This window comes from Penaeus monodon, chromosome 42 (genome assembly GCF_015228065.2).
Source record: "Penaeus monodon isolate SGIC_2016 chromosome 42, NSTDA_Pmon_1, whole genome shotgun sequence".
Taxonomy (NCBI): domain Eukaryota; kingdom Metazoa; phylum Arthropoda; class Malacostraca; order Decapoda; family Penaeidae; genus Penaeus; species Penaeus monodon.
This window is the reverse complement of record NC_051427.1, coordinates 25,173,107-25,200,781: the sequence shown is the minus strand read 5'-3', so window position 1 is coordinate 25,200,781 and position 27,675 is coordinate 25,173,107. Positions and strand designations below refer to the sequence as shown.

The window sequence follows — 27,675 nt, the reverse complement described above, 5'->3', positions numbered from 1 at the left end:
GCCTTTTGTGTTTTGGTTTTAATCTTTTTTTCGGACCTTGGAACGACCCCATGCGACAGTGGATTACAACATGACCTGTGATCTGATATGGAAGGTAAAGCTAATTATCTTTGTTCGTGTAATTGTACGCTGTCACTCTCCTAGAAAACACCAGAAACTGCACTCGTTTTTTCTTTTCCCGGTTTTCTTTGTTTTTAAGTGTCAGCTCGTAAATAGGAGAGCCTGCAAGATGGGGGGAGGGGAGACCATTGGAAATTAAAGAAATTAGATTCGGAGTAATGAATCCAAAATATTTCTTTTCATAATAAACAACATGATACATGTTTGTAAGAGCTTATTTAGTTTTTATGTAAATGTGCAAGGTGGTTTAATAAATCTACATTGAAGTACACGTACGCCTAACACGTACTACGTTCGCGCATGCTCACGCACAAACGCGACTAGCCCTTACGTATTACCTTGTTCACACTTACACGTACAACACACAGACACACATGCCTTTAACGCACACATACACTATACCGCTCCACACGCTCACACACTCACCAACACGCACAGAGGCAGACGCACGCACATCGGGGAAAGGATTTTTTTTTTTTGTTGTTTGTGGTTTGTTTTGGATTCCTCAATTATTAGATTCCCTTTCGGCCAATTGCCTTGACCTAAGTCTGACCACAGTGCTACCACAACTGAAGAAATTATGCAGTAAATAGTGAAGGTTAAGTTAAGTAAGTTTTATTTACCACCCTGGTATCTGCTCAGGCGGGGCATCATGATTACAGTTTTCATATATCTGACATTGTACAGTAGTCTGTAACTACTGTAGTTGTACACGGTAAAATCGAAATATAAATCATCTCAATACAAAATTATTACTTACAATGCTTTTGCCACTGTGTTTGAATAACATGTTATTTGCTTACGGTAGTTATCACATAGTAAATCTAAGGTATAGTACGAGTATATCTTCCAATGTATCAGATGAATGCAAATATTCACATAGTTTCTTTATACCTGCATGTTAGGTGGTCTGAAAGGCTGTATCACATGACATTCCGAGATATACTGCTCAAGCGTTCTTATTGTTTCTCGTTACACGTCTACATGTAGATTCATCTTGCACTTCTTGCCCGTGCAGTTGCCAATCATTCTGTAACATAACGTATTCTGGCAATAACCACGTCACACGGACTGGTTTTTTTTGACTTCGGTGCCACCCATATGAGGCTTGCCATCTCTATACTGGGGGATTCGTAGTGCCTTATGGTACGCTTAGGCCTTTGAGTGTTAATCAGATCTACTATGTCTTCTGTATGAGACTTTTCAATATATGTGCAAACCCTAACAGGAGGCATCCCAAGATCTATGTCACAATACCTTGCTGCAGCTTCTTTCGCCAATTTGTTCTACGTGGTCGTGCTTGCGTATGCCAACTGAGATGGTATACATACAAACTGATGTTGAAATTAACGCTCTGTTTGCATAGTTACGTTACGCTTATGCAACTCACAATTTCCTTCTCGCCACCTGCTTTGGAAAAGATTTAGCGTCCGAGAGCACTTTTGAGAGTCACAGAAAACACTCAGAAGCCCCGATACTAAGAATTCCGTTTGCGCGGAGTAATACTGCCAGCTCCGTTTGTGTAGTCTGGCCCATTTTTGTATTCTCATATTTAACTTGATGTTGTAGTAAGCCATTTTTTGTAACAGCGCAAGCACAACCAGTTTTGTATCCAGACTGTACGAAACCGTCGGCGTAACACTCATATGCATCATCACCCATAGATGCTGTGTGTTCCGTTACCGTTGCTAGCGCCATTTGTTTTCAACACACAGTTATGCACCTGTTTTTTTTTGTGGGTTAGACATGTAAGGTGCCCGATCAATGTTGAATTTTTCCATGGTGAATGGAGCGACCTTTTTGGTATTTTACTAATTGGAACATTGAGTTTTATATGTTTCATGGAGATTTTGGTATCAGAGGGCGCGCGGGTGTGTGATTTGTCACGTCTACTTGCGTGATTTATGTTGACAGTTTTGTTTTTGGGAAATCTGAGAGAATAGCGAGGGTTCCTCGAGCTTTGACCCCAATATGGTGGAAATAATATTATTCTATCAGAATTGATGGTAAGTTAATTCTGATCTCATGTTACTATCCTTGCTGTTCTCGGGGCGCCGAGGATAATCCTCATAGCGTCATTTTGCACTACTCCAAACTAAACCTATGCTGATTCCTTACACTGCAACAAGTCAATGCATGTAGTCTACAACTGCCCTTATAAAAGCCAAGTCAAAACAGTCTAGTGAGCTTACAATGATGCCCATGTTCTCTTCCGACAAGAACTTTCAAAGGTTTCATCTCTCCCAGAGTCTCTTCTTTAGAGAGGGGAACCAGGTCTTTCATCTTTTACATCCCCCCAATATATTTAAATACTTGTGGCAATGTCGAGCTCCTTGGTCACCTATGCGAAAAGTGGGTGGGGGTTATGTACATGGGTTGTAGAAGCCATTGTTTTCTCAGCGGAAATTCTAATCACACTCAATGTGCCTTTGCTGTGATTCTGTCGAGAATTATTTCATCTCCTTGTTGTGTGCTCTGACGCATATGCATCAGCAATAGCATATAATGGATTCACCATCCCCCAAGTGGGATTATCTGCCACCAGCGTGTTGCATGAGGACATTGAACAGCATAGGGCTTGAGAACTCCTCCCTGTGGCGTCCCAAGGTTCAAAGACTGTGAAGTGGAACTTTCCTCACTCCCCTGAACAGGACACTTGCAGATCTGTTCGAGAGATACATTCTATCAGTTCATATCTTACCCCGGATGCCAAGCTTACTAATTGTTCTAGGATACCTGCTCTGTTTGCAATGTCAAAAGTGACTTAAGGTCAAGAAAACGTGTTCTTGTCTGGATTAGAGTGTGAAAGTACTCTGCAAAGCAATGTTTTGTGCTACGTCCCGATAGAAATCCGTACAGTCTGTGAAATATTTTAAACTTGTAACCTGTACCTAGTCCTGTTCCAAAATTATCCTTTCTAGAACTTTGGCATACACATGAGGTTAATGATTGTCGGTATTTATCATTGTTTGATTTCGGTATAGGGATGATTAGACTGCTGTCCAGGTGGCCAGCAGAATAACCTGTGACAAACTTAACCTTATGGTGCAAAAGGGGATTACATGTAACCTGAGCTTAAGACGGAGGACCTAAGGTCATTCCCATCTCACCTGTGCGGACGCTTTTCCTTCGATCAGTGCATTGTTCATTCCCACTCAGTGATCTCAGCAAAGTCTTGAGGGGTCATATCAAGAACTCCAATTCTCATGGCAATTTGCGTGCATTTTAGATTGACTAAGGTGATCCTGAATAGTTGTGGAGTGAGCTCAATTTAGACGCTCCAGCCAGTGACTAAGGAGCATATCTGCTTGTTGCAAGAGGACTATGGAACTGCGGGTGTTAGTTGGTTTGCCTGAAATTCGATTATTTTTTTTCCAGACCTCCGACATTGAGGTGTTTATTGTTAATGCTTTGTAGGAACTGTTCAAATTGTTCATTTCGGAAATGAGTTTTTGGATTCCCCGTAGGTGTTTGTAGCCTTAAAGAATTCTATAAGGTCACGGGTATTATCCTGCTTGTTAGATATCATAAAGCTCCTGAACTCGGGGAGCTTTTGTTCCCTAAATAATGTAGGGTCACCGACCCACTTAGGTTTGTTTGAGCGTTGTGAGGTTGCTGGTTCTTGAGGTTTTCTTTGGACGACCTCAATGTTGTAGTAATCGTGACCCTGTTGTCATGTCCATGGAAAATTTAATCACCACTTGTTACTTGTGTACTCCATTGTACCAATCATAGATAGTATTTAAGTGATGCTCAAGTAAGTGGTGATAGAAATTTTGACCCTATTTGTTTTTGGTGACTGAGTATTATCACAACGTATCTTCGTTACATTGCAAAGTGGTCCTGCTTAGCTCTGTTGCAAGCTGCTTCTGACGTTTCCCATCACAAGATCCTTCATATTACATAATCTAGCCTGCCCCCCGCCACGTGAGTGTTGCCTGTCTCTAATCATATACTGTCATAGATCTGTTGTTCACAAAAGTCGGAACCTCTTCCCATTTTTCATTTCATTGACTATCTCCAAATGTATAATGTCTAGCATTAAAATCTCCCATGCATTTGTGCCGTGATTTGAAAGTTGGGCAGTGAATCAGTCTGAAACTTTCTACCAACCCTTGCGTATACTTGGTCAGAGATAAAAACCCAGAGGCTGTGCGAATATTGTAAATGCTGATACTGCACATTTTTGTCATTAGATTCTGCCCACTTATGCGGTATGTGGGTCATTGCATAAGTCATAGGCCTGTCATTCTGTGGTTCGTATAGAGTAAGTGGTAGCCTCTATTCGAGGGGCGGTTTTTATTTTAGTGGCTGATGTTAAGGCTCTTGTAAACAGATAACGTCAACATTGTTGTTTATTGATATAGTAAGCACGTCATTAATTCGACGGTGTGACACCACGTAATTCACATGAAAAAAAGTAAAGTGTTTTTCCTTTCCCCCATCACACCTAATGTTAACGATTGGGTCAAATTTTCTGTTTGATGAAACTCTTTATACCGGCAATATTTCTTGACTTGCTTACGTATTTGTGTTGTATCTTCTTTGTTTATTTATCGTTTGCGCGCTTTCCGCAGATTGATACTATACGCTCATCCGTACCTGATAGCATTTTCTGAGTGATGTCCCACAGATCGGCCGTTTCACGCATCTTCGTCAAGCGTCATTTTTTACGGTCACTGCGTCACTGTTTTCAGATGGTCCGCCGTGCGTAATAATAATATCAGAGACCCTCATTCGTATTGTCAGCAATCACTAACATCATCAAACGCACGTGCGTAATAATAATATCATAGACCTCATTCGATTCTATTTTCAACAATCAGTAAACATCATCAGACGCACATTTTCCCTGTCTACACGCGTCACTTTTGTCGTGCGTAATTAATATAGAGACCTCTTCGGATTTTCAACCATCACTAACATCACTAAATCATCAGACGCACATTTTCCTGTCTACACGATCACTTTTGTTCTCCATTATCATTTTTTTTCATTCAGCAATCCTTGCCTGAATGTTTTTTTCATGTCAGCAATCTCTTGCCTGTGCTCTTATTTCCCCTCCTCTCGGCGTGTCCATGTCCTTTTTCACCAATGGTTTCTCTGTGGCACGGTTTTTCCTCAGGATGGGGAATCCCTTGGCAGTGGCGGGAAGTCCTGTGGGTTGGTGACGTCCCACGCGGCCGCTGGGTGGGTGTGGTGTTGCTGGCTGGGCATCGCCTCCGCGGGGTCGATGGGTACGTCGGGGCAGGTGGGGGGTGGGGTGCTCGTGGATGCGTGCGGGTTGTGGGGGCCAGTTGGTGCCAGGCCGTCCACACCTTCCGCCTGCACCGACGCACCTCTTCAACACGATGGTGGCGGCTTCCCTCTTGTCGTTGTCCTTTCAGCGTCGTTTCTTGCAGGAGCCAGTCCTTTGCCTGGTGACTCCTGCACAGTCAGCACGACGACGCTGTGGTCCTTCCTGCAATATTTAGCTACGAGGCCATAACCTTGACACTTGTAGCAGACTACAACCTCTGAGCACCACTGTCGAATGGAGCTCGGCTCTATGTATCTACCAAAGAATTGGTACTCTGTAGGTGGCGGCTGTTCACCGCTCCATACAATGATGAGCCTGTTCAAGGGCTGTCCGTCCTTATAGATCCTCCGGGCTTTAAAAACACCCGGAAGATGCAGTGCTTCCTCAGCGGCCGCCTCCTTCGGAAACCTGGTAACCAGGAATTCCCGTATTTTTTCTTTTAGGCTGAAAGTCGTCTTTGTTCTGCAGAGAGATCCCCGCAAAAGTGCCATTAATCATCAGGGCCACATATTGTTGTTGTTCTCGTCGTACACAGACGTAGCGTGAGGATATCCATCACCCCTGCACCATGTCTAGCGGGCCTTCCTCTTGGAGGGGTGGCAGCTGGCTGACCTCCCTCATCCACCTTATTTTATCGACGGAAGTCGTGTCCTCAGGAAAGGCCAGTCTAATGTACCTCTCCCGGGGGGCGATGGGTTCGCGCTTTTGGGTCGTTCCGTTTGCTTTCTTGGTCAGGTTGCTGGTGTTATTCGGCATGGTTTTCACTTTTTTCCTTCTGGTCTGAACGAGTTGGAATCCCTCGTTATCAGCATCAGGGTCGGCAGTCGAATCCACATCGTTCACATCCCTATGTTCGGTGGAATCAATCCCTCCCATAGGGTGGAGGGTTGAGGGGGTGGTAGTTGGCACTGGCACTGGGGGGCATCGAGCGCGTCCCCACCCTCATCCATGGTAGGACAGTGAGGGGGTGGTTGTCCCGTCCGCTTCTTGGGTGATTAATTCCCTGCGGTCGGGCGCGGGGAGGGTGCGAGCGCCAGGTCAAGTGCTGTCACACATACATTCACCAGGTCTCGCCAACGGTCGTTGGTACAGCACCCTGTTACCTTAGCATCACACTCAGTATTCGTAATTTTTACTAAGCACTGTTTTTCTAGAGTCCCTGACCATAATATCCGACACAATTTGGTGTATGTACACACACACACACCACGCACACTCTGAGTATAAGGACAACCCAGTTGAGGGGGTTTATCCCCGTAAAATCGTCCAGAACACAGGAGAAATCCTGATGACGTCCTGCTTTGGTGTTACTAGGCTTACAACTGTATTATAATAGTGAAACTTGTGAAAGTTGGCGGATAAGCCCGTAGAGTTTTAAAAATTTAATTCTACCAAAGACGATAATTCATAACTGAGCTAACCGCGACAGAGGGAATACTGCAGCTGGGGAACTCGCAACCCATGAAGATTTGTCGCAGTTACCTTATTCGGCAAAACAAGTAAAACTGCAGTTAACTACGACACGCCAAAGAAGAGCAATCAGTTTATAATCAGTGCCTTGCTGACTTATTTTCCTTCTAACGTAAAAAATTTGGTTCCTTAGTGTTGTTTTACCTAACATGTGATAGATTTTTTTAAAATTATATTTAAACACTCTAGTAGCTGATGAAGTACCATGATTGACGTTTTTAATAACATGAAACCCTTTCTTTTTTGCAACCATTGGTGGCGATATTGTATCTGAATCTGATCCAGATATATTTTTAGATAATGTGTGATTAAAAAACAAATTAAATCTAAACATTACTCCCCAAACCAGCATTTGAATCTTGATGTTTAGGTGAAGCATATTCGCTCCTTTATTACAACATACAAAGTTTGCCCAGAAATTTTTGACACATTTATTCAACAGGTATTGAACCTCCTTTTCGAAGAATTTTATGTATGGGAAAATTTAGCTCAGTGAAGATAAGAGCATCTATAGAATCTACAACAATACAATGTAATCACCAATAAATGTATATGAAGAATACTTTTTATTTACAAAAGAATTTTTTTAAAATATAACATCTAATGACTGTCTTCGCTGCACCAGTTCCATTCTTCAAAAAATATTATAGTAAGAAATATTATAGAAAACCAAAAGGGAACATCATATTTTTTATGGAAACATTAAGCAACATTTTAAACAAACTAAATGATGAAAAAAGCAATGTTACTTTGGGTGTAGATATTAATATTGACCTTTTACACAAAGAAAGTTTACCCTAATGTCAATAATTTCATTGCTTCATTACATTTTCACTCATTCTTCAATTTCCCTTGACAAACCAACAAAAGTCACATCGATAACATGTATAGACCACATATGGCCTATTAATATTTTAGATGCATGATAAACGGAAATTTTTTATAGTAACATCTCTGATCATTTTTCGATATTTACATTTTATAGCTATGCATCAGATAACAAAACCATTTTTCCAAATATAGAAAAATCAATGCAATAATCGCGCAGAATTAATGGACTATCTGTATGATGTTAATTGGCATCTGGTATATTCTGCAAGAGATCCAATGTCGCTAGAATAATTTTTAATAATATGATGCATGGTTCAAACAGAAAATTTTCTTTGGTTGACAACAGAAAAAGAATGGCCACAAACCCTATATAACATCAGAAACAAAGAGCTAACCAAAGTAAAAAAAAAATAATGTGCTTCAAAGAAAATTTGCGAAGGAACCTATCACATATAAAAAAAAAATGTTTCATAGAGCTAGAAACAAGGTTACAACTGCAGTTTGAGCTGTTAAATCAAATTATTACAAACATATGCTACAACAACAAGCTAAAAACTGCAAAAAGACATGGTAAATCATTAACATGCTATGTACAGCTAGTAAGACCACCAATGACAGGTACACAATTGATGGAAGTGAAACTGACGATGTTACTTTAATAGCTAAACAATTCAATTACTATTTTGCTAATATACGAAAAGATCTTGCAATAAACCTGAACGATAGTTCCACCTCTGATTTCTGAGACTATCTTGGCCAAGCCAATGATGACATTTTCTCTATAACTCCTTATACAGAACATGAAATCACAAGAAAAATCAATCAAATGAAAATTAGTTCTGCTATGATCAGTCCCCAGTTAAAGCAATTAAGTCTGCCACTCATTCCATTGCTAAACCTTCGTTTACATTTTTAATTCATCTCTTACCTTAGGTGTATTTCTGGTCCCTTAAAGATAGCTAAGATCACCCCAATATACAAGGATAATAAACTTATCCAAACCTACAGTCTAATTACAATATTAGTTCTTAGTAAATTACTTGAAGAACTCATATGTGCCAGACTTGATGATTTCTGTATGGAACAAGACATCTTAACTGACTTTCAATATGGTTTATGAAAAGGAACATCAACTGAACTTGATTTAATGTATCTTACTGGTCATATACTTGAAGGTTTTGACAGAAATTAATTTACTATTGGAGCTTTTATTGATTTGAGCAGGGCATTTGATACAGTTTCTCATGACGTATTACTTTCCAAACTGAATTATTATGGTATCAGAAGTGTTTCAAATAAATGGTTCTACTCACACCTAGAAAATCTTAGACAGTGTGTTCAGTTCCACAGTGAAGTATCTAATTTTGAAATAAAGGAATATTTAATTCCGCAAGGATCTGTGTTAGGACCATTATTATTCCTCCTTTTCATAAAGGACTTGGTGAAAGCAAGTAAACCGTTAAATTTTGTATCATATGCAGATGAATCAGTGCTATTTCTAAGTGATTCTCATCTCCCAACATTAACTAGTACTATAAACCATAAATTATTAACTATAAAGTAACAAATTCACAATAAATAAATAAAATAATCACTACCTAATTTTTAATAGGTTGTCCCAACGCAAATTGATCTTATAAGAATATAAGACACACTTCTAGACAGAGACACTCATCCGAAATATCTGGGAATAATTATTGCAGATAATTTTAAGTGGAATGAACATATTCAGTATATGCACTAAAACCTATGCAGTCTACCATATTATATAAGATCTAAACTAGATGTTCAAGCAATATTGTGCATCTATTACTCACTTATATATAGCCTGGTGTTCTACTGAAATAGAGTATGAGGTAATGCAAGTATTTCAATATGCAAACTGGTTTAATGTTGCACAAAAGCGTACTATAAGTACAATTATTTCTGTGAAAACAAATGAACACACCAAAGAATCTTTCAAAACATTGAAAATTCTTAAATATGAGAAATTAAATACATACTGTTGTGCTCTATCTGTCTACAAAGCCTTGTCTAGTCCCATATATTGCTATATTCCAAACAAGAATAATTGATAGGTCAAGACAAAGACAAAACTTTGAAAATACCAACTTCAAATACAAACTTCAATTGCTCATCAATTGCCACTTTCAGTCAAGGAGAGTGAAAGTTTAAACTTCTTTAAATCCTGTTTAAAAACGATATTTACTGACTAGATACTAATTCCCATTGACGTTATTCATGAATTCTTATTACTGTTGTGATATTCATATTGTATATTGTAAGGTGCCTGACCGAGAGTTTTTCTCTCAAATAGCTTCAGCTTTCTCTGTAAAAAGCTGTACATATACTCTATGTATTATTTGAGCTAAATAAACATTATTATTATCTGTGAAGGTTATCAGAAATCTTAAATAATACACAAAATATATATCAACAGACTTTATTCATATACCAATTTTCAAAAGAAACCTCTTTTAGATATATTCAGGGCATATTAGCTTTCAGTGCTTTAGTGGTGATAACCGTCAATATAGTGAGCTCCGCTGTGGGAGGGATGGTACACAGAAAGGTGGTGGTGGCCATACATGAAACTAGGAATCTCTTGTAATCTCTTGAAATGGCTGTGAGTATAGGGGGTGTATTGGTAGGAGTGCTAATGCACTACAGGCCATATGGCAATATGGCCTGTAGCCGTAACTGGCTTCAGCCTCAGTAACAGGGTCAGCGGAATTCTTGTGGTTGTGGTGGACGTAGGGAGTGCTGTGGTAGCCGTAGGGACGATAGCATCCTCGGTAAGAAGGCTCGGCTTCGGCCTCAGGCTCAGCGGACATCTTGTGGAAACGGTGGTAGGCGTGGTGGTGGAGACAGTGGCCCCGACTTGGCTCCGCCTCTCGCTTCTCCACCTCAGAAGCGCAAACGGCAGTGACCAGGAGCAGAAACGCTTATATTATGTATGTACATGTGTATATATATTATGCATGCTTGTATGTATATATGCACATATATTCGTATATGACAAGCTAGGCGCGAATAAATTCCATGGGAGAGGGTTGATTCTGTTTACAATTATGGTTACTTGTTCTTTTTCTCAACTGCATTTGCAATTAATGCTAGTTAGGATTACAGCATTTTTTCTCGTGGAAATCCATAAAATGTACTAGACGATGATTAATTAGATATATAGTCCACACGCACACACATACACAGGTGTGCGTGTATAATAAATACATTATATAATGATGCATAAATGCAACATACATGTATATATGTATATATATACACACAGTATTTATACATTTACAGGTACACACACACACATACGCACACACACACACACACACACACACACACACACACACACACACACACACACACACATATATATATATATATATATATATATATATATATATATATATATATGTATATATATATATATATTGTATATAGTTATTTATTATTATACATACACATCCACACACACACAGAGGGAAGAAAAACCCACAATACAAAACATTGATTTATTGAAAATGATACTAGTTTCGAAATCCACCTGAATTCCATCCATTGTCTCAACACGGAAGAGTGTTTTTCTATTCACATACACACATACACACACACACACACACACACACACACACTCAAATGTGTGTGTGTGTATATATGTATATATATATATATATATATATATATATATATATATATATATATATATATATATACACATACATATACATATCATTTCTGTAAAGAATAATACTTATCCATATATCGAAACGTCATATTATATATATCAGATCCACAAATGCCTATGTTCGGTATGTCAGTATGTAATATGCATGATGTAACTTGTAGTTAAGCATAAAAAGAAAAACAAAAACAAAACAATAACAAGTACAATTACTTAAATACAATTACCCAGTTGTGATTAAATTTCTCACCGTCATAGTTCCCTATTTGTCATTTGGTTGTCTACATAATTGACTTTCATTTTTATGTTCCATTTTCTTTGTGAAGTTTCTTATTAGGATTTTAAAATCATAAACAAAATATATTATACTATATACTATACCTATATTTTTGCTCACATTTTGTAATTTGATATTATTGTTTGTTTAAATTTAGAGAACCTCTTTAATCAATATCTTCCTGTTGTCTAATGCACTATTACAGCACTGATGATAGAGATAAGATTAATCTCTGAAACGTTTGCTAATAAACATGAAATTATTCACGGCCGTATTAGTCTACCTCTTCGTTTTGACTGTTCGACGCGTATGTGGAAAACCTATAACGACCCATATGTATATACATATATATATATATATGTGTGTGCGTGTGTGTGTGTGTGTGTGTGTGCAGTATATATACATTTACAGGTACACACACACGCGCACGCACACACACACACACACACACACACACACACACACACACACACACACACACACACACACACACACACATATATATATATATATATATATATATATATATATATATTTTATATATATACTTGTGTGTCTATGTAGCTCCTAATGCTTTTTGCAACAGGTCCTTGTACTAGACCATGGGGCACAGTTAGTAAGAACATGTGTTCAAGCAGCAGGCATACCGTAAGACTAGCATAAAACCTGCTGCTTGTACAATTCAGTGTTCGCCTCCCCGTGGACGGTCTTGCCCAACGAGCTGTTTCTTTCCGAAAACCCCGGTTAGAGAAAGCCGCTAGCTAGGAAGGCGTGACTTGGCCACATTGATCAGATCTCTTATGAGGATCTACAGGTGGGCCGAGCACTTGCTGGAGGTGAATGGTGAATGTAGCTATGCGTCCCTGTCGCCGTCAGTCCCACCGATTACATGTACTCAAGAATTCTGGAGATGTTACAGGATAAAACTGTTTTAACAGTATCTTAAAATCTTAGTGGAAAATATAATTTTTGTAAAGAATAATAGTTATCCATATATCGAAACGTCATATTATATATATATCAGATCCACAAGTACTTATGTCTGTTTATCTGTAAATGTTCATTGTGTCATTGTGTAATTTATATGATGTGATTTGTAGTTATACGTAAAAAGAAAAGAAAAAAAATATCAAGTACAATTACTTAAATACAATTACCTAGTTGTGATTAAATTTCTGACTGTCATAGTTCCCTATTTGTGTCATTTGGTTGTTTATATAATTGACTTTCGTTTCCATGTTCCATTTTCTTATTAGGATTTTTAAATCATAAACAAAATATATTCATATTGATTTTACTTCGATATGAATTTTCAAAATAAACCTCTTTTAGATGAATTCAGGCCATATTAAATCCAACCCCTTAGTGGTGGTGAGCGCGGTAACCGTAACCATAGTGAGCTCCGCTGTGGGACGGGTGGTGGTGGCCATAAAGGAAATCAGGGTCAGCTTCTGGCTCGGCAGATCTCTTGTAGTGGCTGTGAGTATAAGGGGTGTATTGGTAGGAGTGATAGTGCACGGGATGGTATGACCTGTAGCCGTAACTGGCTTCAGCCTCAGCAACGGGGTCAGCAGATCTCTTGTGGTGACGGTAGACGGAAGGAATGTATATATATATATATATATATATTATATATATATATATATATATATATATATATAATATATATATATACAACATACATATACATATCATTTCTGTAAAATATACTTATCCATATATCGAAACGTCATATTATTATATATCACAAATGCCTATGTTCGGTATGTCAGTATGTAAATGCATGATGTAACTTGTAGTTAAGCATAAAAAGAAAACAAACAAAAAAAAACAATAACAAGTACAATTACTTAAATACAATTACCCAGTTGGATTAAATTTCTCACGTAATTTCCCTATTTGTCATTTGGTTGTCTACATAATTGATTTCATTTTTATTTCATTTTCTTTGTGAAGTTTCTTATTAGGATTTTAAAATCATAAACAAAATATTATATTATACTATACCTATATTTTTGCTCACTTTTGTAATTTGATATTATTGTTTGTTTAAATTTAGAGAACCTCTTTAATCAATATCTTCCTGTTGTCTAATGCACTATTACAGCACTGATGATAGAGATAAGATTAATCTCTGAAACGTTTGCTAATAAACATGAAATTATTCACGGCCGTATTAGTCTACCTCTTCGTTTTGACTGTTCGACGCGTATGTGGAAAACCTATAACGACCCATATGTATATACATATATATATATGTGTGTGCGTGTGTGTGTGTGTGTGTGTGTGTGCAGTATATATACATTTACAGGTACACACACACGCGCACGCACACACACACACACACACACACACACACACACACACACACACACACACGCACACACACATATATATATATATATATATATATATATATATATATATATATATATATATATATATATACTTGTGTGTCTATGTAGCTCCTAATGCTTTTTGCAACAGGTCCTTGTACTAGACCATGGGGCACAGTTAGTAAGAACATGTGTTCAAGCAGCAGGCATACCGTAAGACTAGCATAAAACCTGCTGCTTGTACAATTCAGTGTTCGCCTCCCCGTGGACGGTCTTGCCCAACGAGCTGTTTCTTTCCGAAAACCCCGGTTAGAGAAAGCCGCTAGCTAGGAAGGCGTGACTTGGCCACATTGATCAGATCTCTTATGAGGATCTACAGGTGGGCCGAGCACTTGCTGGAGGTGAATGGTGAATGTAGCTATGCGTCCCTGTCGCCGTCAGTCCCACCGATTACATGTACTCAAGAATTCTGGAGATGTTACAGGATAAAACTGTTTTAACAGTATCTTAAAATCTTAGTGGAAAATATAATTTTTGTAAAGAATAATAGTTATCCATATATCGAAACGTCATATTATATATATATCAGATCCACAAGTACTTATGTCTGTTTATCTGTAAATGTTCATTGTGTCATTGTGTAATTTATATGATGTGATTTGTAGTTATACGTAAAAAGAAAAGAAAAAAAATATCAAGTACAATTACTTAAATACAATTACCTAGTTGTGATTAAATTTCTGACTGTCATAGTTCCCTATTTGTGTCATTTGGTTGTTTATATAATTGACTTTCGTTTCCATGTTCCATTTTCTTATTAGGATTTTTAAATCATAAACAAAATATATTCATATTGATTTTATTTCGATATGAATTTTCAAAATAAACCTCTTTTAGATGAATTCAGGCCATATTAAATCCAACCCCTTAGTGGTGGTGAGCGCGGTAACCGTAACCATAGTGAGCTCCGCTGTGGGACGGGTGGTGGTGGCCATAAAGGAAATCAGGATCAGCTTCTGGCTCGGCAGATCTCTTGTAGTGGCTGTGAGTATAAGGGGTGTATTGGTAGGAGTGATAGTGCACGGGATGGTATGACCTGTAGCCGTAACTGGCTTCAGCCTCAGCAACGGGGTCAGCAGATCTCTTGTGGTGACGGTAGACGGAAGGAATGTAGGGGTGTGGGCGGTAGTAGTTGGACGAGCCGTAAGTGGGCTCGGCTTCGCCTCAGCTTCGGCGGACCATCTTGTAATGGTGGTGGACATACGGAGTGTTTATTAGTCTGTAGAATAGGGACGGTAGTAACCTCGGTATGAAGGCCGGCCGATTCTCTTGTAATGGTGTTGGTGACATAGGGAGTATTGTGATAGCCGTAGGAATAGGGACGGTAGTAACCTCGGTATGAAAGGCTCGGCTTCGGCCTTAGGCTCAGCCGACCTCTTGTGGTAGGGGTGGTAGGTACGGGGGTACGCGTGGTGGTGAAGAACGTAACCATTGCTGTAGCCACGATTGCTCCGCCTCTCGCTTCTCTCACCTCAGAAGCGCTAGCAGCAGCCACAACACCACAAACACCTAAGGATACACATTTAAATTAAACACTATATTTTAGAAATCCCTCAATATACAATTAAAACTCGTTAATCCTGCTCCAGAACAGTGAACACGCCGAAACTCTACCTACCAAGTACTTCATCTCTGCAGGATTGGTGAGACGAACAGGGCGATGTGACTCCGGCATGCGTCTGGCTCTTATATACCTCTTCCTTACAGGACCTTGATGAACGCCGACAAGTCAGTACATTACAAAATAGAAACTGACTTTAAGTAACACACGCCCACATGATATGAAGGACGTCTTCAGGTGTTATGTCATTCATCTCATTAACTTCATACATGCAACTAACACATCTGCGACACTTCCGAAGTCCAACTTTTACGCGCAAAAATAAACAGATCAATTGATATACAGCAGCTATATATATATATATATATATATATATATATATATATATATATATATATATATATATTTAATTTATTTTATTCATGTGCCTGTGTATGTATGCATGTATGCGTTTTCTGTGCATGTATTCATGTACTTGAATAGGCATGTATTTGATATGTAGATAAGTATACAATATTCATGCATGTATGTAAATAGGCATGTATATGTGTATCTATACGTGTGTGTATTTATATGTGTATATATACATGTATCTAAATGTGTGTATATATACGTGAATATATACATATATATACATATATATATACATATATTATGTATGTATGAAATATAGTATATATAATTATAAAATATATATATATATATATATATTGTGTGTGTGTGTGGGGTGTGTGTGTGTGTGGGGTGTGTGTTGTGTGTGTGTGTGTGTGTGTGTGTGTGTGTGTGTATACAAATGTGTATATATATTATATAGATAGATAGATAGATAGATAGATAGATAGATAGATAGATAGATAGATAGATATTTATTTATTTATCTGTGTATATATATCCATATAAATATATACGGTATAAATGAATGTGTATATAAATATAAATAAACAAATAGATATACACATATATGCATATGTATATACATATGCATATACATATACATAATATGAATATATATATATGTATTGTAAGAGCTAATATTATATATATATATTTTATATATATATATTATATATTTATGTATATATTATATATATATTATAATATATATATATATATAATAATATTATATTACGTGTATGTGTGTGGTGTGCTTATTAACTAATTCTATCACATTGTAGGTTAGAATATACACAATAAAACACATATACAACTATGTATACTTTGGGCTTACAGATATATATATATATTTTTAAAATATTATTATAATTATATATGGGTGTGTGTGTGTGTGTGTGTGTGTGTGTGTGTGTGTGTGTGTGTGTGTGTTTTGTGTGTTGTGCGTGTTTTGTGTGTGTGTGCACCGTATACTGTGTATATATAAAGTTTTTAACTGCCTTTTTTTTTTTTTGCCAGCCATTTCTTTGCAATACTGACGACTGGAAAGAATACAAATGTACGATCTTAATATAAGCACTATATGTTTTTATCTTTTAGTTCTTCCTGATACCATCCCTAAAACGTGTCTAGGAAGCCCTGAGTTTTCTACTTTAAGCTTTCTCTGAATAAATTTACGGTACCGCCAAACTAACCCGAGTAAATTTTCCCACTGTTTTGGTAAATTCATTAATAATTAGAATATAGTTTTTCTAACTATAATCACCGATTGCGGTACAATTACAAGAACATCAGTCGGTTTCATGAGTTTTCTTCACATGGTCGTCTCCAGAACAAAGCCTTGTTTAACCCACTATATTGTTATATTCCAAACAAGAATTGATAGGTGCCCTTCAAGACAAAACACTTTCGAAATGCCAACTTCAAATATAAACTTCAATTGCTTATCAATTGCCACTTTCAGTCAAGGAGACTGAAAGTTTAAATTTCTTTAAATCCTGTTTAGAAAAGATATTTACTGACTAGATACCAATTCCCAATGACTGTGATATTGCTGTGATAATCATAATGTATATTGTAAGGTGCCTGACTGAGAGTTTTTTCTCCCCAAGTAGGTTCAGCTTTTTTCTGTAAAAATCTGTTACATATATTTGTGTATAATTTGAGTTAAGAAAAACTTATCCTCATCTGTGGAGTTTATCAGAATTCTTAAATAATAAACAAAATGTATTTAAACTGACTTTATTCCTATACCAAATATCAAAATAACTTTCTTTTAGATATATTCAGGGCATATTAGTCTGGCTGAAGGCCTTACTACTAAAATAAAACCGAACCAGCAAGTCTGGCGTCACAGCTGAAGGCTTAAAAAAGAAATCCCCAAACCTAAAACTTAAATACGGCAGCATAAAACCCGGGGTTGGTGAAGTTAAAACAAGAAGAAAACTAGAATCACTCAGACTTCCTACCATAAAAAATTAAAAGTTACAAGTAGAAAGGGAAAGAATACCAACCAAGTTCATTATTAAAACAAAGATGTTAAAATTATTCAATAATTTCTTTTATGATCACGTCTAGCTTCTAAGCAAAAAATGTCAGGTGCGTCAGCACTTAGCTTATTATCTTCTGTGATCGCCTCTCGTTGTTCGCTTGGAATATGGCGACAATGCCGGTTTTTATCACTGGGGATTGAACGTAAAACACTCGCTGACTGTCTTGACCAACTCTTTATTGTTTGAAAAATCTTGTTTACATTGCCTTGGTGACGTCAGAGGCAAACTTTTTTTTTAATATTTCCATTAACAAATATACTTAAAACATACAAATAAAAATGGGTAAAAGTAAAATGAAAAGCACAGAAATAAAAATTATAGAAAAAGAAAGGCGATGTGCTTAAAAGAAAGAGTAAAGGAAATGTATAAAACGTTTGCCCTTAAACTCAAAATCACAATGAAGTAAAAACGAGACCTCAAAAGTTTACAGAATGTTTCAAGTACTAAAAAGAATAAAAGCTAATATAAATAAGTTCATTAGAATGTCTCGGTATTAAATTACAAGCAATACACTTATAGAAAACCAGATAAAAGGGGAAAAATAAATAAAAAAAAAAAGTATAAAAACGACCAAAAACCCGAACAAAAAAACAAACAGAAAAGTGACAGCCAGCGACCAGTCCCCCCAGCATGGGCAGCCAGAGCGGAGAGGACGAGATGCAGCATCAAAAGCCACCTTATAGTTTCTTATTAGGATTTTTAAATCATAAAAAATATATTTATATTGATTTTATTTCAATATGAATGTTCAAAATAAACCTCTTTTAGATACATTCAGGCCATATTAACTCCCTTAGTGGTGGTGAGCGCGGTAACCGTAACCATAGTGAGCTCCGCTGTGGGACGGGTGGTGGTGGCCATAACGGAAATCAGGATCAGCTTCTGGCTCGGCAGATCTCTTGTAGTGGCTGTGAGTATAGGGTGTGTATTGGTAGGAGTGATAATGCACGGGATGGTATGACCTGTAGCCGTAACTGGCTTCAGCATCAGCAACGGGGTCCGCGGACCTCTTGTAGTGATGGTGGACAGAGGGAATGTAGTGGTGAGTTTGGGGATAGGGGCGGTAGTAGATGGAGGGGCTGTAAGGGGGGCTCGGCCTCGGCCTCAGGCTCAGCGGACCTCTTGTAGTGATGGTGGATGTAAGGAGTGTTGTGGTAACCGTAGGGACGGTAGTAGCCTGGATAGTGGTAAGAACCATACGAAGGATCGGCTTCTGCCTCAGGCTCAGCGGACCTTTTGTGGTAGGTGTGGTAGGGGCGGTAGTAGGCGTGGCGGTGGACACCGTAGCCATAGCTTGGCTCCGCCTCTCGCTTCTCCACCTCAGAAGCGCAAGCGGCAGCCACCACGACCACAAACGCCTGCAAAAAAATGTCAAATCAAACACACATTTAAGAAGTCAGTCACTTTGCAAAATTAACATTTATCTTCCTCACAGATGAACATGCCGAAAGCCTACATACCAAGTACTTCATCTCAGCAGGATTGTTGAGACGGAACAGGGCGATGTGACTCCGCAATGCGTCTGGCTCCTTATATACCTGCTCCCACGCAAGACCTTCACAGAGCACCAAGTCAGTCCATTGCAAAAATAGAAACTAGAAACTGGCTTTGAGTACAGCACGCCCACATCATATGAAGAACCCGCCCCCAGGAATTACCTGGGTGTCTTATTCATTGATCATCATTAATTCCACGAATGTGATAACAGTTCCTTGAAATTAGGAATTTTTCTTGCACATCTGCAACTGACATAATTGAAAATAAAATATTAAAAACAAAGTTCCTATGTATGTCTAACTTTCTCCGCACCTAAATATACATATCGACTGATGTACAACAGATTTATATATGTGTGTGTGTGTGTGTGTTCCCCTATCTATTGGTTTAATTATGTTCCTGTAGATGTATATATGCATGTGTGTTTTTGTGTGTATGAATACCTGCATGTTCTTGAATGTGCATGTACATATTATGTATGGATATATTATATTGTGTATAAATGTGTGTATGTATGTATACAAGTATATGTATATATAAGCATGCATCTATATATGTATATGTATACGTAAATAATTGTGTATATATATATATATATATATATATATATATTATGCATATAAATATATGTGTGTATGTATGTATATATTCATTTGTTTTATTTATGTGCATGCGTACGTATGCATGTATGCATGCATCTATATGTGGAATTCCTGTCGAACAAGTGAAGTGAAGTGAAGAACAAGTTCTATTTGCTTGCATGTACATGTGTGTGTATACATGAATATATGAAGGTAAGTATATATATATATATATATATATATATATATATATATATATATATATATATATATGTTTGTATATATATGTATATGTATATATAAAGATTTGTGAAACATATAACACATACACATACCTATACTCACAAAACAAATACACACACATATATAAATATATATATATATATATATATATATATATATATATATATATATATATGTGTGTGTGTGTGTGTGTGTGTGTGTGTGTGTGTGTGTGTGTGTGTGTGTGTGTGTGTGTATATGAATATATATATATGAATATATATATATATATATATATATATATATATATATATATATATATATATATATATAGGTGAGTGTAATACCTCTCTTTCTTTATATATATACATATGTGGATGGATGGATGTATATGTATATATTGTATACACATACATATACATATATATATAGACAGGTGTGTGTGTGTGTGTTTCAATATACATAGATGCAATATAAGTGAATTTGTGTTCATAAATATAAATGTGTATGTGTGTTTATATATATACAAACACATTTATATTTCCTTCTTGTCTTCATTATTGCTAAAAATTGGCTAGCAAAGAACCAAGATGAAATTAATAACGAATACATATGCAGTATACAGTATACATATGTATGTGTATATATATACATATATACAGCATATATGTATATTTGTGTATATATATACTGTATACTGTATATATAATCGCTATTAACTTCATTCTATCTAATTGCAGGTTGGCCATAACTATATTTTTCCTGGTTCTTTGCCAACCAGTTTTCTTTAGCAATACTGACGACAGAAAAGAAATACAAATGTAGGATCTTAATAAAAGCACCGTACGTTTTAGTATCTATTAGTTCTTCCTGATGCCATCCCTAACAAAACGTGTCTAGGTGAGGAAGCGGCCTTCCACTCTGAGATTTCTACTTTAAGCTTTCTCTGGGATAATTTTACAGGTACCGACAAACTAAACTCGACTAGATTCCAATGTTTTGGGTCGATTATCAGATGCACAAGTATAAAACTTCTCACATTTCAGGTTTACCATTTATCTATTCATCTACCAATCTGTGGGTGTTCATTTTATGAGTGTAATGTTTGCATGAGGTCATTATTATGCTTCCAAAAAGTCAGTCACAGATGCAATAACTTAAGTGCTTTACAACTCAATTAAAATTACAGTTATCCTCAGTTCTAGTAACTTTTAAATTTTCTGACTGTCAGTTACCTATCTGTGTGTTTCGTTGCTTGTATAGTTCATTTACATTCCAATATGTTTCTCTATTTCATCTTCTCTGTAGTTTCTAATCAGGATTCTTTAATAATAAATATTATTGATTTAGTTTGATTATATTATTTACGGTTAATTTTCAAAAGAAAATCAGATAACTTCAGGGCATATAAATTCCCAATGCCTTATTAGTGGTGAGGGCGGTAACCGTAACCATAGTGAGCTCCGTTATGGTAGGGACGGTACACGGACTGGTAGTGGCGACTATAGATGAAACTAGGATCAGCTTCTGGCTCGGCGGATCTCTTGTAGTGACTGTGAGTATAGGGGGTGTATTGATGGGAGTGGTAATTTACAGAGTGATATGACCTGTAGCCTTACCTGGCTTCAGCCTCAGCAACGGGATAGTAGACCTCGTTTAAGAATAAAATACACTTCTAGAAAGACACTCATACGAAATTTCTGGGAATAATTATTGCAGATAATTTAAGGTGGAATAAACATATTCAGTATATAGATTAAAACCTATGCAAACAGTCTACCATATTATATCACATAAGATCTAAACTAGATGTTCGAGCAATATTGTGCATTTATTCCTCACTCATATATAGCCTGGTGTTCTACTGTAATAGAGTATGAGGTAATGCAGATATTTCAATATGCAAACTGGTTTAATGTTGCATAAAAGCATATTATAAGACAATTATTTCAATGAAAACAAATGAACACACCAAATCAAATAGGTTCAGCTTTCTCTGTAAAAATCTGTACATATATTCTGTGTAATATTTGAGTTAGATAAACATTATCTTTATATGTGAAGTATATCAGAATTTTGAAATAATAAACAAATATATTTAAACTGACTTTATCCTATACCAAATTTCAAATTAACCTCTTTTAGATATATTCAGGGCATATTAGCTCTCAATTCTTTTTTGGTGATAACCGTAATCATAGTGAACTCCGCTGTGGGAAGGATGGTACACAGACAGGTGGTGGTGGTCATAAATGAAACTAGGATCAGCTTCTTGCTCGGCAGATCTCTTGTAATGGCTTTGGGTATAGGGGGTGCATTGGTAGGAGTGGTAATGCACGGGGTAATATGGCCTGTTGCCGTAACTGGCTTCAGCCTCAGCAACAGAATCAGCGGACCTCTTGTGGTTGTTTTGGACGTAGGGAGTGCTGTGGTAGGGACGATAGCGTCCTCGGCAAGAAGGCTCGGCTTCGGCCTCATGCTCAGCGGACCTCTTGTGGAAACGGTGGTAGTGGTGGTAGTAGGCGTGGTGATGGACACCGTGACCACGACTTGGCTCCGCCTCTCGCTTCTCCACCTCAGAAGCGCAAGCGGCAGCCACCAGGAGCACAAACGCTTATATTATATATGTACATATATGTATATATATTATGCATACTTGTATGTATATATGCATATATTTGTATATGATAAGCTAGGCGCGAATAAATTCCATGGGAGTGGATCGCTTCTATTTTCGATTACATTATACATTACACTACATTATAAATGCAACATACATGTATATGTGTATATATATATGTGTGTATACATATGTGTGTGTCAGTATATATACATTTACAGGTACACACACACACGCACATATATATATATATATATATATATATATATATATATATATATATATATATATATATATATATATATATATATATATATATATATATATATATATATATATATATATATATATATATATATATATATACTTGTGTATCTATGTAGCTCTTAATGCCTTTTGCAACAGGTCCTTGTACCGGTTAGGGGCACAGTTAGCAAGAACATGTCTTCAAGCAGCAGGCATACCGTGAGACCAGCATAAGACCTCCTACTTGTACAATTCAGTGCTCGCCTCCCCGTGGACGGTCTTATCCAACGAGCTGTTTCTTCCCGAAAACCCCGGTCAGAGAAAGCCAGATTGATTAGATCTGTTATGAGGATCTAGAGATGGGCCGAGCACGTGCTGGAGGTGAATGGTGGATGTGACTATGCGTCCCTGTCGCCGTCAGTCCCACCGATTATTTGACTCATTGCATGTACTCAAGAATTCTGGAGATGTTATAGGATAAAATTAATTTAACAGTACTTTAAAATGTTTGTGAAAAATATAATTTCTATATAGAATAATACTTACCCATATATCAAAACGTCATATATATATATCAGATCCAAAAGTACCTATGTCTATATGTTTATCTGCAGTTGTTCAGTGTGCCAGTGTGTAATTTGTATGATGTGATTTGTAGTTATGCTTAAAAAGAAAAAGAAGAAAAAACAATATCGAGTACAATTACTTAAATACAATTACCTAGTTGTGATTAAATTTCTGACTGTCATAGTTCCCTATTTGTGTCATTTTTTTTTTTTTATTATAATTGACTTTCGTTTCCATGTTCCATTTTCTTTGTGAAGTTTCTTATTGGGATTTTTAAATCATAAACAAAATATATTTATAATGATTTTATTCCAATATGATTTTTCAAAATAAACCTCTCTTAGATACATTCAGGCCATATTAACTCCCTTAGTGGTGGTGAGCGCGGTAACCGTAACCATAGTGAACACCGCTATGGGACGGGTGGTGGTGGCCATAAAGGAAATTAGGATCAGCTTCTGGCTCGGCAGATCTCTTGTAGTGGCTGTGAGTATAGGGTGTGTATTGGTAGGAGTGATAGTGCACGGGATGGTATGACTGTAGCCGTAACTGGCTTCAGCCTCAGCAACGGGTCAGCAGATCTCTTGTGGTGACGGTAGATGGAAGGAATGTAGGGGTGTGGGCGGTAGTAGTTGGACGAGCCATAAGAAGGCTCGGCATCGGCCTCAGGCTCAGCGGACCTCTTGTGGTAGGTGTTGTAGGGGTGGTAGTAGGTGCGGGGGTACGCGTGGTGGTGAAGACCGTAACCATTGCTGTAGCCACGACTTGGCTCCGCCTCTCGCTTCTCCACCTCAGAAGCGCAAGCGGCAGCCACCAAGACCACACACACCTAAGGATACACAATGTTAAATTAAACACTTATTTTAGAAATCCCTCAATATACAAATTAAACATCGTTAATCCTGCTCACAGAACAGTGAACACGCCGAAACTTTTCCTACCAAGTACTTCATCTCTGCAGGATTGGTGAGACGGAACAGGGCGATGTGACTCCGGCGAACAACGAACGAACAAACGAAGTAAAAACGCCCACATGATATGAAGGACCCGTCTTCAGGTCTTAGTCATTCATCCTTATTAACCTCATACATGCGACTAACACATCTGCGAACTTCCGAAGTCCAACTTTTTACGCGCCAAAATAAACAGATCAATTGATATACACCAGCTTTATATATATATATATATATATATATATATATATATATATATATATATATATATATATGAACATATTAATTTATTATTTCATTCATGTGCCTGTGTATGTATACATGTATGCGTTTTTCTTTGCATGTATTCAGGTTCATGAATAGGCATGTATTTGATATGTAGATAAGTATACAATATGCATGCATGTATGTAAATAGGTATGCATATGTGTATCTATACGTGTGTGTGTGTGTATATGTGTATATATACATGTTTATTAATTTATTGGTATATTGATGTACCTACGTATGTATGCATGTATGCATGCATCTAAATGTGTGTATATATACGTGAATATATACATATATGAATATATACATATGTGTATGTATATACAGCATGAACTCGTATCTATATCTATTTATATATGTGTATATATAAGTAAAGTTATACATGATATATCACATACATATACTAACACACATACACACATGTATATGTGTGTGTCTATATGTGTGCATATTATATATATACATATATATATATATATACATATATCATGTATGTATGTATATAGTATATATATATGTGTGTGTGTGTGTGTGTATACAAATGTATATATATATATATATATATATATATATATATATATATATATATATATGTATATATATGTATGTATGTATGTATATATGTTTATCTGTGTATATATATCCATATAAATATATACGGTATAAATGAATGTGTATATAGATATGAATAAACAAATAAAAATACACATATATGCATATGTATATACATATTCATATACATATACATATATATGAATATATATTTATATATATATATATACATATATATATATATATATATATATATATATATATATATATATACACGTGTATGTGTGTGTGTACACTGTATGCTGTGTATATATAATCGTTGTTCACTTGGAATATGGCGACAATGCCGGTTTTTATCACTGGGGATTGAACGTAAAACACTCGCTGACTGTCTTGACCAACTCTTTATTGTTTGAAAAATCTTGTTTATATTGCCTCGGTGACGTCAGAGGCAAACTTTTTTTTAAATATTTCCATTAAACAAATATACTTAAAACATACAAAAAAATGCATAAAAGTAAAATGAAAAGCACAGAAATAAAAATTATAGAAAAAGAAAGGCGATGTGCTTAAAAGAAAGAGTAAAGGAAATGTATAAAACGTTTCCCCTTAAACTCAAAATCAGAATGAAGTAAAAACGAGACCTTAAAAGTTTACAGAATGTTTCAAGTACTAAAAAGAATAAAAGCTAATATAAATAAGTTCATTAGAATGTCTCGGTATTAAATTACAAATAATACACTTATAGAAAACCAGATAAAAAGGGGAAAAATAAATAAAACAAAAAAGAATAAAAACGACAAAACCAGACAAAATAAAACAAAACGAGAAAAGTGACAGCCAGCGACCAGTCCTCCAGCATGGGCAGCCAGAGCGGGAGAGCGGAGAGGACGAGATGCAGCATCAAAGGCCACCTTATAGTTTCTTATTAGGATTTTTAAATCATAAACAAAATATATTTATATTGATTTTATTTCAATATGAATGTTCAAAATAAACCTCTTTTAGATACATTCAGGCCATATTAACTCCCTTAGTGGTGGTGAGCGCGGTAACCGTAACCATAGTGAGCTCCGCTATGGGACGGGTGGTGGTGGCCATAAAGGAAATCAGGATCAGCTTCTGGCTCGGCAGATCTCTTGTAGTGGCTGTGAGTATAGGGTGTGTATTGGTAGGAGTGATAGTGCACGGGATGGTACGACCTGTAGCCGTAACTGGCTTCAGCATCAGCAACGGGGTCAGCAGATCTCTTGTAGTGATGGTGGACAGAGGGAATGTAGTGGTGAGTTTGGGAGCCGTAGGAATAGGGGCGGTAGTAGTTGGAGGGGCTGTAAGAGGGCTCGGCTTCGGCCTCAGGCTCAGCGGACCTCTTGTAATGATGGTGGATGTAAGGAGTGTTGTGGTAACCGTAGGGACGGTAGTAGCCTGGATAGTGGTAAGAACCATACGAAGGATCGGCTTCGGCCTCAGGCTCAGCGGACCTTTTGTGGTAGGTGTGGTAGGGGCGGTAGTAGGCGTGGCGGTGGACACCGTAGCCATAGCTTGGCTCCGCCTCTCGCTTCTCCACCTCAGAAGCGCAAGCGGCAGCCACCACGAGCACAAACACCTGCAAAAAAATGTCAAATCAAACACACATTTAAGCAGTCAGTCACTTTGCAAAATTAACATTTATCTTGCTCACAGATGAACATGCCGAAAGCCTACATACCAAGTACTTCATCTCTGCAGGATTGTTGAGACGGAACAGGGCGATGTGACTCCGCAATGCGTCTGGCTCCTTATATACCTGCTCCCACGCAAGACCTTCACAGAACACCAAGTCAGTCCATTGCAAAAATAGAAACTGGCTTTGAGTAGAGCACGCCCACATGATATGAAGGACCCGCCTATGTATGTTCCTGTGTATGTCTAACTTTCTACGCACCTAAAGACACATATCGACTGATGTACAACAGATTTATATATATATATATATATATATATATATATATATATATATATATATATATATATATATATATTATATATATACATGTACATATATGTGTGTGTGTTCCCCTATCTATTGGTTTAAT

At 36.9% G+C, this 27,675-nt stretch overlaps 1 protein-coding gene across 1 annotated transcript; it reads right to left on the bottom strand.

Annotated features, from left to right (window-relative positions):
• Positions 1-18,866: 18,866 nt before the first annotated feature.
• LOC119599231 lies at positions 18,867-27,348 on the bottom strand. The gene is given in 11 exon segments (XM_037948968.1): positions 18,867-18,896; positions 18,898-19,170; positions 19,172-19,450; positions 19,553-19,647; positions 21,839-21,945; positions 22,621-22,967; positions 23,477-23,611; positions 24,182-24,309; positions 24,351-24,654; positions 26,637-27,206; positions 27,309-27,348. Coding segments are annotated over 11 exon segments (2,280 nt in total). The 5' UTR covers positions 27,321-27,348.
• Positions 27,349-27,675: the final 327 nt, after the last annotated feature.